This window comes from Lytechinus variegatus, chromosome 4 (genome assembly GCF_018143015.1).
Source record: "Lytechinus variegatus isolate NC3 chromosome 4, Lvar_3.0, whole genome shotgun sequence".
NCBI lineage: Eukaryota > Metazoa > Echinodermata > Echinoidea > Temnopleuroida > Toxopneustidae > Lytechinus > Lytechinus variegatus.
Window position 1 is genome coordinate 59,874,031 of NC_054743.1, and position 12,007 is coordinate 59,886,037.

The 12,007-nt window shown below is 37.1% G+C and overlaps 1 protein-coding gene across 1 annotated transcript; it reads left to right on the plus strand.

Annotated features, from left to right (window-relative positions):
• Positions 1 to 281: 281 nt before the first annotated feature.
• Positions 282 to 6,265, plus strand: LOC121413129 (calcium-activated chloride channel regulator 1-like). The gene is made up of 6 exons (XM_041605892.1): positions 282 to 516; positions 1,441 to 1,566; positions 2,555 to 2,699; positions 3,724 to 3,855; positions 4,859 to 5,083; positions 5,763 to 6,265. Exons 1-6 carry the CDS (start codon positions 403 to 405, stop codon positions 6,254 to 6,256), a joined length of 1,236 nt encoding a protein of 411 aa, XP_041461826.1. The 5' UTR covers positions 282 to 402; the 3' UTR covers positions 6,257 to 6,265.
• Positions 6,266 to 12,007: the final 5,742 nt, after the last annotated feature.

Here is a 12,007-nt window from a genome sequence, read left to right on the forward strand (position 1 = left end):
AAATACTACGATTTTCTGGTAGAGCGAAGAGATCGATCTGTTTCATTTTTTTGTTCGAATTGATCATGGAATTTGTTATAAGTTAAAAGAAAAAGTTGAATAGTTTGTCTCCTTTCACTTTCTCTCTAAAATTTCTTTGCGCCAATTTTCTTTTTAGCCTTTAAAAAGGCATTCCTTTAAAAAATCTTAAAAACACTAGCAACATGGTACGTCTATAATTATTGTCATTTTAAGGTTATATGATGGCGAAAAATTCATCCTTTCTATCCAAAATTAACCCAGATATACGTTGATGATCTCCTCATCAAGCCCATTCCCGGTATCTACAGTATACCCGTGGTCATCGATGAGGGCCTCGGCAATGATACGGTCGTCACAGTGGCATGGACGCAGAGTGTTAATATGTTACAGGTCATACTCACTGGCCCAAACGGTACTACCATCGACAGTAATTATCCTGGTTATCATCACGATAACGCCAATGATCTGATCTCCATAAACATTCCTTTTGCCCAGGTAACGTTTCTACTAACGAACGTAGAGGACTAGTAAAATCTGTCACTGAGTTGATAAGCTGACCCCTCCTTTTGAATTCTTTCTCTATTTTGTTCTAAGTGCTACAATATTTCATATATTGTAAATAGGGCCTATATCATTACGAAACTTGTGCAGCACGAAGACAAAATACGGGCTTTTGAGGTTCCCCCGAAAAAAAGAACAAAAGCTAGTAAAATTAAATTTGTCACTGAGTTGATAACCTGACCCGCTCCATCCGTTTGTTTGTTTGCTTTCGTGTCAGATCATCAGAAAAAATGAGAAAAATATCAACCGATTTTGGGGGTGATATAGTGTTTTTAACCTTGTTTTTGCAGAGTAGATTTTTTTTCTAGGTTCTTTTAAAACATTTTGTAGACCAACATTTCATTATAATTATTATCACCGCGGTTTGGTATTACATTCGATTTTTCTGTTTCGAGCAATTGTGTGAATGTGACTGTGACATATTGTGGGGGTTGGAGTCTTTAAATACTTTTCACAGATACACGACGCTACAAAATACATCATCATGATGAACAAACTTATCATTATTAGCATTTTTATTCTTTTACATTCCACTATCAATACTCCATTAACGGGTCGTGTGGTCCAGTGGTTTGAGCATTGGACTCATAATCGCAAGATTGTGAGTTCGAATCCCAACTCTGCCATTGTCTCCACTTTGATAAAAAGGCCCAAGAGTGATATCTGTCGTCTATTATGTCAGCCACTATGGCTGATTAACCTAGACGTAAAATGTTTCCAAGGTAATTGGTTATATACCAGCTTGGCGTTTACGAGCAAAAAATGCTGTCCTGCCGAGTTCCCACGGGAGTTACCACAACAGAAACAGAAATATGCAAAAGTACTCTTCTCCTTTTTTCCCGTTCTTGTTTGTTTAAGGCTGGTTTGTGGAATTTAACCATAAAATCCATACAAGTTGATGATCATGCTAGCATTTCTGTTACTTCTAAACCGAAGACTCTGGAATATTCACCAATCACAGTAAGAGCATTGTTAGGATCACCTGTAAGTAAATATTTCATTTTTGCACATATCTAAAATTATTTAATCGTCGTAGAAGCTACTTTTTAAGTAGCATTTTAATATGGGTACATTTTATTTTACACATAGTTCCAAAATGTAATTCGTTTAATTTCAGATGAATTTATAAGTGGAAATTTTGTTCTTATACAGATGAGATTGATAATGTCGTATTTTGTATAAACGGAATTAATGATAATTATGATAATGATAATCCGCTTTTATACATCGGAACGACGTCTCTATAAAGCGCGTTAGAGATTAAAATTGCCCCGGTCATCGGATCCTTGTATGGCCGCACACAATGTATGCATCCTTTCCACTCCATACGGAGCATTCCAACAAGAGTTCTAAATTATAGACAAATATGTTTTGATATTGGAATTGATTGATACTCAATCAAACAAATGCACGTAAAGCAAAGTTGAACGTGGGAGGGGAGGAAAATAGATCACTATAAATTTGATTTAAAATATTGTCCTCAGGGCATTATTTTAAAAACTTACCTCGCTCGTTTGGTGTTCCTGCTCATAAAATCTTTATTACATATTACGATAATTAAGTGTAGTTTTGTACTGTCCCAAATATTCACAACTATTACAGATGATTAGATACAGTCTAGTCTGCTTCCACGTCAATACGTAATTCAAATTTTCACCTCTCCCCATATGAGACAAGTAGTAGTAGAAGTCCTATATCTATATACTATTATTTCGATTGGTACAGTTTAACCTATACCAACCACGAAGCCTTGGACGAAATGTCTCGATCCTGTCATTGTCTTAAAAATACTCTCCAAAATAAATGCATAAAGGACACTGACCTATTTCTGTGGCATTCATGATTTAAGTATTTCATATAGCTCTCATTAATCCTATTGGTCTACGTCATAACCTCGTGAATTTCAAGGGTATCAAAATCAAATGTGCTCTTGCATTTTTCTCTTTTGATCTGTGCCGTTTATATGCATCAGGAGGTAAATTTCACCCAGAATCCGGCCGTGGCTATATATGCACTGGTACAAAAGGACTATCTACCCGTTCTCAATGCTGACGTCACGGCTATCATTTCGGACTCATCCTTATCGACCACAATGAAGTTACTTGATAACGGAGCAGGTGAGTAGATCGGAAGATTTGGATTTTATTTTTCCCCTGTATAGACGGGGGGGTGGGGCTCGGAGTCCCCCCTTCACGGATTTTTAAGTCTGGCGCATCTTTGGAGACCAAATTTGAGACGACCGGGTACGCAACATTTTGTTAGTGCAAGTCAGGCCAAAAATTGCTCAAAAACGTGATTTCGTGTTTTCAAGCCATAATCATAATTGTATTATTAGTTTAAGTTTTGCTGGTCTAAATTGATTTTTTAATGCTCGTTATGATCTCGAAAGAGTCCCCGACAAAGTTCCTTGAAAAGAAATTACAAACAAAAGGTCCAAGAAACAAAGAAATAAACAAGAAATTACAAAAATACCCGATATAATACATAAGAAATTGTTCTTTTTGTTCATATTTTTGCTTACAACGCCACAAACAGTTTCTACACCAAAAATTAGAACAATTGGAGCTTTATTGATGGAATTAAAGGAAAAGGTATGATTTTGCATACTGATACGCATAAACTAGCATAATTACTTTATAGCAATTAGCATAAAATGAATTAATACAGAATTATGTAGATTATGTTCTAGGCAAGCTGCGTGCAAATTTTCGGCGCGATCGACGGCCGAGATCTTCGGGGGGGGGGGGGGGGGTGGCCTGGGAGGCCCCCGGCCATGATCCAAGGGAACAACAATCGACCCGATGTCGGATCGGGACGAGAACATCTTAGACATCTCGCATACAATAACTTCAGAAAGGGGACGGTCTTTCAAGTCTTGGGCATTTGAAAGCAGGGGCTAATTAAAGGCCCAATCATATCAGTATAGAGTTACCCATATGTCCCCGTTTTGATGTTGTTCTCTTACATTTCGGCTTCTTTTTCGTCGTTATTTTTCTCTCTTTTACCTACTAAATGAAATACCATGGTGGTGGTTACCCCTCTGCCCCCACCGTAGAGCCGCACTTGGCTGTTCTTCATATTTCGTCGATGACACAGAAAAAAATGTTCATATTTGTGTTTTATTCACTTTGCATTCATCAGGATCTGATTTATCCAAGGATGACGGTACATATTCAAGATATTTTATAGACTTCACCTCTAATGGCAGATACAACGTCAAGATCGATGCCCTTGGATATAGTTCCATGGTGGAATCTCCAGACATTTCAAGAGGTTAGTAAAATCCAGTGTTATCCTTTTCGAATGCAATTTGTGTCCCAGACTACGTTGCACGATCGTCACTTGTAACTTTGCCATCCAATTGTAACAATACTCAACAGCCAATCAAAATCAAGGATTCCATAGAAGATGCTAAGGATGGCAGAGATACTCAACAGTAAACAGTTTTCTATTCGCGATATACGAAGGATTCAAGACAGAGAAAATCTGCTGTCAAATGCCCTTCAATGAACAACGAAAGGTCTTTGAAAACTGAAAAAATGTAAGCAAGTGGACACCTTTGAAGATACTAAGAAACATCTTCATATCGATCGCTACAGAGCGCTTTCAAGAACATAGAAAATGTACTGTCAAACGCTCGTCATGACAAAGAGCAACCAAATGTCTTTGTCGAAAATTGATGAATGAAAACAGCAGTTTTGTGCTTGTCTCTGGACAAACTACATATTTGATTTTATCGTCAGCTCCGAACTTTAAGACGAAACTGTTGTTCTATTTCACCAATTTCCGACAAAAACCCTTTGTCATTTTGATGGCATTTTAAATATATATGATGTATTCTTGAAGCCCTTCGTAAACCATCCGTGAAACTACGGATATAAACAAGGGAGTTGTATTTCACTGGAAGTATGGAAACCCATTTTGCCCATCGAATCATTTAATTTGCTGTCATATAAATTTCAAGATATCTAATTACATATTCCTTTAAACGATGAACTGTATACACAATCGCCACTGAAGATTCGTTGGATGATCCACACATAATGATGCATTGCATACTGGGGCCCATTGCATAAAACTTTTTACCTGAGAAAACTCAGGTTGATTTTACCGGAGTTTTTGCCCTGTATTAACATGATTAACATGATTAAAGTCAATGGCAGAAATCAGACTAACCTTACTTTTCAGTTTTTACCAGAGTTTTCTCAGGTAAAAAGTTTTATGCAACAGGCCCCTGGTCTTAGAGGAAAACAGTATTATATTTGCCTCCATTCAGGTAAAAGGGCGGCTGAGTTCGAAGAATTGGAGGTATCAACTGCCCCTTCCTTCATGCGTACAGCCTCGGGAGGAGTCTTCAAAGTCGAAGGCTACACACCAAACGCTACGGACATCCTGCCCCCTTCCCGTATCCAGGACCTGGTCTATACCTCATTCTCATACGATAACAGCTCAGTGACACTCAGCTGGACTGCTGTAGGAGATGACCTAGACCAAGGAACAGGTAAAGAAGCTTTCACGTCTTTAAAAGGGGTATACATCTGCAGTACATTAAAATGCCATTATGTCATGTATGTGATCGATGTGGAACGTTTCCATGAGACTACCCCATTCAACTGTAATTTTTTTCTAATTGATTAGATAGGAATTTCGTATGTCCTGGTGATAAATGACGTTACACTCTTCTATCAATTTGGAAAGTGCTAATTTAAATGACACCCCTCCTTTTTTTACTCCAGCTAAATGCAGCTAATTAGGATTTCAGCGCTCTGATATTCCTGATATTCAACTGAGAGAAAATGTGACACTGCATGAATCGCTTTAATCTGCCCCCTCATCGAATCATCCTGTTTCCACACCTGAAGCACGAGATGTGACATTTCAAAGTTCTGGAAACATTTCTTGTCGTTTCCCTTATCATGTTTTATTCTGAACAAAATAAAAGCCATCAATTTTGTTAAGTATTTGATCTTGCCTTTAACTGGGCTTCGCGAAAATGAATCTTTTATTCATCATTATAGCGTATTCACAATTAAGGCATTATTCTGCTCAAACTAAACTCGAAATAGCTTTCGTGAAATGATTTCATGTTAAATTCAGAATGTAAACCCCCAATAATTTGGTGCTTAGCGTTGATACAAGCCCTTATAGCCTTTTTTGTCGTTTTGTCATATATCAAACAGCATTCAATTACGAATTCCGCTATTCAACGAACTACTCCAATGTCAGAACGAACTTCAGCAACTGCGTTGAGATCACACAGGATGAGCTCATCTACGGGAACCTCTCTAACATCAACCCATCAGGGGTTACTGAAACCATCACCGTTACCCTTCCTGAAAGAGGACAAGATATTGTCTACTACTTCGCAATTAGGGCTGGGGACGAGACCGGGAATGTAGGGGAGTTGTCCAACATAGCCTCCTTGTCGATTCGGTATATACCGGTTACCAAGGATCCAACCAAACCTGATAACCTCGGTATCATAATTGGGGTCTCCTGTGGAGTCGGTGCTTTGATCATCGTAGGAGCTGTATTGATAATTGTTCATCGCCGGAAGACAAGCAAGGCACAGGATGGACAAGTGAAATCAGAAGAAGGGCTACCAAATAAAAGTACAACTGACCACGATCCAAGCATTAATAATCCCACTTATTCTAATTACCCGACTTCATAAACTTCAGAATTCAGCAGCTCGCATTGTTTCTCTGTCAAATAAACGCGATCACATCACTCCTGTTCTTAAAGACCTCCATTTTGGTTGCCCATAAAGGATCGCATAGTTTTCAAAATTCTACTTTTGGTTCATCATATCATCAATGGATCCGCACCCGATTACAACAAATCTCTTATACACCACTATCAACCTGCACGCACACTGCGATCATCCCAATTTAGTCTCTTGCATATCCCACTATCTAAAAAATCCTGGGGCGATCGAGCCTTTGCTCATGCCGGACCAGCCCTGTGGAATTTACTACCACATGAGCTGAAGAACTCAAACTCTGCAACATCCTTTAAGGGCAACCTAAAATCGCTTTTGTTCACCAGCAGGTACTAGGTTTGAAGACAGTAATTTTTCCTCATTTTGAAATTTGCCCTTTTTGTACTTCTCTTAGTACTCTTTACTTTTATGTCTTACTCTCTTAAGCGCCTTGAGCATTTAATCAAAATGGAAAAGACGCTATATAAATAATATGTATTACTATTATTATAAATTAATTTGCGATCAGTACTTTGTTCTTCCTCTTCTGTCAGATCCTCATATTCCAATAATTTAATTCATTGCCCTCGCACTAAGACCCGATGATCGTGCATTTTCTGTAATTGCTCCCACCCTCTGGAATAAACGCCAAAGTCATATCCAAAATGCTCCCTCTGTAGAAATCTTAAAATCGTCACTTAAAGGGGAAGTTCACCCTGAAGAAAACTTTGTTGTAAAAATAGCAGAAAAAATAGTAAAAAATATTGATGAAGATTTGAGGAAAATCCGTTAAAGAGTAAGAAAGTTATTAGAGTTCAAAATTTTGGATTTGTGACGTCATAAACGAGCAGCCGCCCCATGTGTTATGTAATATAAAATGTGTGAATTTCAAATTTTGTATGGTGCCTGATGACTTAATTTTGTTTTCTTTTCATGATCGGGTGCGAAATGATTAGTCTATTGATATACAAAAGCTACAGTGAAAACCATTTTCAATTTTCTGAGAAAATGGCATTTCATTGATTTTTTACCATTCGCTATGTAGGAATGCTGCTCGCATATGACGTCACAAATCAAATAATTGAAATTCTAATAGCTTTTTAATTATTGGATGAATTTTTCTCAATCCTTCGGCAATATTCATTATTTTTTTCTGCTATTTTTACAATAAACTTTTTGTCAAGGTGAACTTCCCCTTTAAAACTCACCTTTTCTCATAACTTTTTTTCTTCTTTATCTGCCAACCTGTGCGCTTTGAAGCATCGTAAACTTTGAAACATATAAAGCGCCCTACAAATGTTATTATTATTATTATTGTTATTATTAAATGGGTTATCAAGAAATGACTTTCGTAAACACCGTTTTGGAGCATTTAGTTTTAATATCTCTCGGTGGCTAATGCAGGAATGTTACGACATATGTTTCTGTCGTAATATCTCAGAGGGCACAGGATTAAAGTTAGAATTGTTAAAGATATTTTGCTTTAAAAAATGTAAAAATAAGGATAAGGGTTTATTCATAAGGGTTTTTTATTGATAGTTTTTGAATGAATCTGGGTGGGGTTGACTGATTGTGATTGATTGTAGGTGAATGTGTGTTGGGTGATAGGGTGGATGGATGGATGCGTAGTGTGTACTCTGCAAATGGGTCACGAGGTTTGCAAATGGTTCCTGGTTCCTCTTCTCTTTCTCATTTTAACTTGTAAATACTGATTCTCAATAAATTCCGTAATACGAACTGCCACTGTCATTCTTATTTTTTTAGGTTAATATATGCAGCTGGTCGTATTCTTATATCAGCTTTGAATTTTGATTTACCTTTTTAACCTTTTCAGGACCTTGATTTAAAACAGTGTTTTTATACCGATCTTGTGTTTTTCTTGAATAAATATATTTCAATAAAACAATTTATTTAGTTTTGGAGGTTATTTTTAGGTTCGGCTAAATGTGCAGATTTTCGATTGGAGAAAATGTCGCCGGAGAAAGTGTCGTAGGACTGATACAGTGGCGGTTCCATGAAATTTGCTCCGGCGAAAATTGCTCTGCTCTAAATTTCACACACTAATTGAATGACCAACTTCAACCTTGGGTTTATCACTATACCCTAGCTACCCTAAACCTGACATAAAACCATATTGCGGCGGTTCCATGACATTTGCTCTGGCGACAATTGCTCCGCTCTAAATTCCACACACTAAATCTAATGACCAACTTTAACCTTGGGTTCACCACTATACCCAACCATAAAGCTGACATAAAACCACATTGCAACTCTTGCCCTATTAACACATACTTAAAGGGACGGTCCAGGCTGAAAGTATGTATAACTTGAAAGAGTAGAATTCACCGAGCAAAATGCCGAAAATTTCATCAAAATCGGATTACAATTAAAAAAGTTATTGAATTTAAAGTTAAGAAATATGTTGTGAAAACAGCCGTCATGAATATTCATGAGGTGGGCTGATGACGTCACATCCCCACTTGTTCTTTTGTATTTTATTATATGAAATTTTGTTTATTCAATTTTTGTCCTCCAAGAACTAGAAAAATTGGATTGACAACTGATTTAGTGCATTAGATGTTTATTGCTGCAACTTATTTCATTATAAAGGAGACATATTATTCACACAAGTATGAAATAATGAAATAAATGTGATTTTATGTAATAACATGAGAAAACAGCAAGTGGGGATGTGACATCATCAGCCCACCTAATGAATATTTATGACGACTGTTTACACAAAATATTGCTACAATTCAACAACTCGATTATTTGTTATCCGATTTTGATGAAATGTTCAGCAATTTGTTCAGTGAATTCTACTCTATGTATTAAGATATAAACATTTTCAGCCGGGACCTTCCCTTTAACCGCCCATGAGCTAGGCTATGTTCTCTCGTGGTAGTTCGCCTAGCAATCTTGTTAGCATCGCCTTGCTCACTCTCCAAAATGTCTGAGATATTACAATCCTAAAAACTAATTGAAACGTTAAAATTTAGTCATGATATGAATATTTATAATTTACATTGACTTTCGGTGTACCAACATTTTTCAAATTACCAGCAAGTGTGGGTAGGTTTCCGAATTACCAGTCATTTCGATGAGTGATACAATATCGTAAATTTTATATAGCATTTCAAAATCCTTATTTTCAATACCTTCACAATTCTTTTTTGTTTTAAAAGCATCTCATTACATTTACTACAATTTTTCCCGATTTGTCAAGGTTGGTCGATTATTTTTTCTCTCTTTCATAAGGAAATAGCAGACCTTTATTTTTCTAAAAGAAAATCGTTAGATTCGAACTGCTCTACCAACTGTTCGCCCGAAGAATGGTTATCTCATATTATTGTGTAAATGATACATAACATAGTTGGGAGTGTAGCAATGCACGTTGGATAAAAATTTTCACGATGAGTTTCGTAATGAAGAGAAAAATCAAGTTCATTCTTAGCACGCGAGTCGCAGAATGATACATTTTAGCGTGCGCAGACGGGACTAATCCATTATTGTCTCGGACGGGATTGTCTAGTCCTATATACTGGTGCCGGGTGGTATATTCCACGTACCTTTCCCCTTGCGATGACCATTGTTCAATTTTAGTGCTTAACTCTGATACTCAATCAGTGAAATTAATAGTTTAGCGATATACATAAATGCTCGGAACATACCCGATACATAAATGATTATTATTATGATTATTGTTATTATTTCTCCTTTCTTTCCATGAACTTTACAAAAATTTCAAACTTTAGTACGTCACGAAAAACATTGTATATAGTTGAAAATGATTTCATCAGCATCTCACTGCATGTATGTTAAACAGAAAATATATAATTAAAATTAGGAAATATGATTAAAACAATAAAGGAAAAGGGTGCATACGCATAAGGCGCGCAGTGAATAGATGCACCAAAACGCACATATACACCAGTTTCGCAATGAAACAAACGCCCGGGAACGTACAGTGTCTCCATCCACTCGCAGGGAGTCAATGCACATACCAAGCAGTTCGCTCACAAATGCTGTCCTTGACTGAAGTTGATGTTGGATATTTACGGCTTATGCCGAAAGGGTGGGTGCTGTCGCGTTAGGGGGTGTTGACACTAACGCGAAGATTCGTCCAAAGCCCCCCCCCCGGTTTGGCCGAAATGGTATGTTGGGAGCGTTAGGGCGCGTCAGTGTCGACAACGCCCCCAAATGGCACAACCGGGGGGGGGGGGGGGGGCTTTTCCCGAACCTTCGCGTTCAGTACACTCAGCGGCTAATTGTGAAGGTGTACGGCCTAGTACAGCACGATCCGCTCATCGCTGCAGAAGCATATCTGAACAGTGGCGGCAGAAATGATCCGAGTTTAAAGAAGCTTAACTTACCTAGAATCAAAATGAATCGTTGAAATGTCTTAAGAATATTTTCAAGCAAGTACTTGCATCACTCTTTCTTGAAAAATGCATGATTCTGCGGAAAAGGAACTCAATTTCGTCGTATCACCGTTTCGACATTATCGTCACCAGAGACAATGTAGCGCGGCGTGCGTTCGGGCATTGCGCAATACCAGGGGATACTTAGAGAAGAAAAGACCACGACATGGCTGCAATGCACGAATAGCTCAATTGGTTGAGAGCGGCGCCTCGAAATCGGTGGTTGCATGTTCAAACCCTCTCACTTCGATCGATGATTTTGTTTTTTATTTTTATTTATTATTATAATTCATTATTATTATCATCATTGTCATTTTTTTATATTATGTTGATGATGAAGATTATGATGATGATAATCATCTGTGATATTTTATTATTATAATGATCATTATTATCATCGTTCTTATCTTTATTATTATTATTATTATTATCACTATCATTATTATTACTATTATCATTATTATTATTAATATTATTATCATTATCATTATTATTCTTATCATTAATGTTATTATTATTATCATCATCATCATTAAGTATTATTTTTATCATTACTATTATAATTATCATTGTCATTATTTTTATTATCATTATGATCCATAGGACTAGTAACAAGTTAGTATTTGGATTAATTATTATAATTATTGTAATTAAAATGATTCATTCGTTTTTTTTCTTTTCTTCTTCTTCTTCCTCTTCTTCTTCCTCCTCTTCTTCTTATTATCATTATTATTATTATTATTATCATTGTCATTAAAAACAAAATAAAACGCACCCTTTCGGCACTTCGTTCGGCTTTGGACGAATGGATGCGTTCCAGTTAACGCGACGTGACGTAACGCTCCAAGCGCACCCTTTCGGCCAAGCCCGGGGGGGGGGGGGCATTGGACGAATCTTCGCGTTAATGTCAACACACCCTAAGGCGACATCACCCACCCTTTCGGCATAAACCGATATTTACAGTTGATTGTTTTTAGTATAAAGTGGATGATGGATCAATATAGGATCCTCACAGTCGATAGGTTTTGAGAGGTACTGAAAGATGGCAACGAACAAAAGAAGATATTATTAAGGACGATTTAATGATAAAGGTAAAGTTGAGGTTACATTTCAATTCACTTGTGAAAAGGTTAACTGGAGATGGCGGAGGTAATTGAAAATCAAATCGTTTCTATTGATATGTGGTTAGAACAAAATAGCTTGTATTGATATGTGGTAAGAACAAAATGTCATGAGGTTACGACTCTCGTCTTTCAATCTGAGGCACGTAGGTTCGATTGCAAGCCAAGACTTGTTTTCTTTC

Coding starts and splice junctions, on each gene's coding strand:
- LOC121413129 (XM_041605892.1), top strand. CDS start 403: ATGTTACAGGTCATACTCACTGGCCCAAACGGTACTACCATCGACAGT. Junction 1,567..2,554: donor GAGCATTGTTAGGATCACCT/GTAAGTAAATAT, acceptor TATATGCATCAG/GAGGTAAATTTCACCCAGAA. Junction 2,700..3,723: donor GTTACTTGATAACGGAGCAG/GTGAGTAGATCG, acceptor TGCATTCATCAG/GATCTGATTTATCCAAGGAT.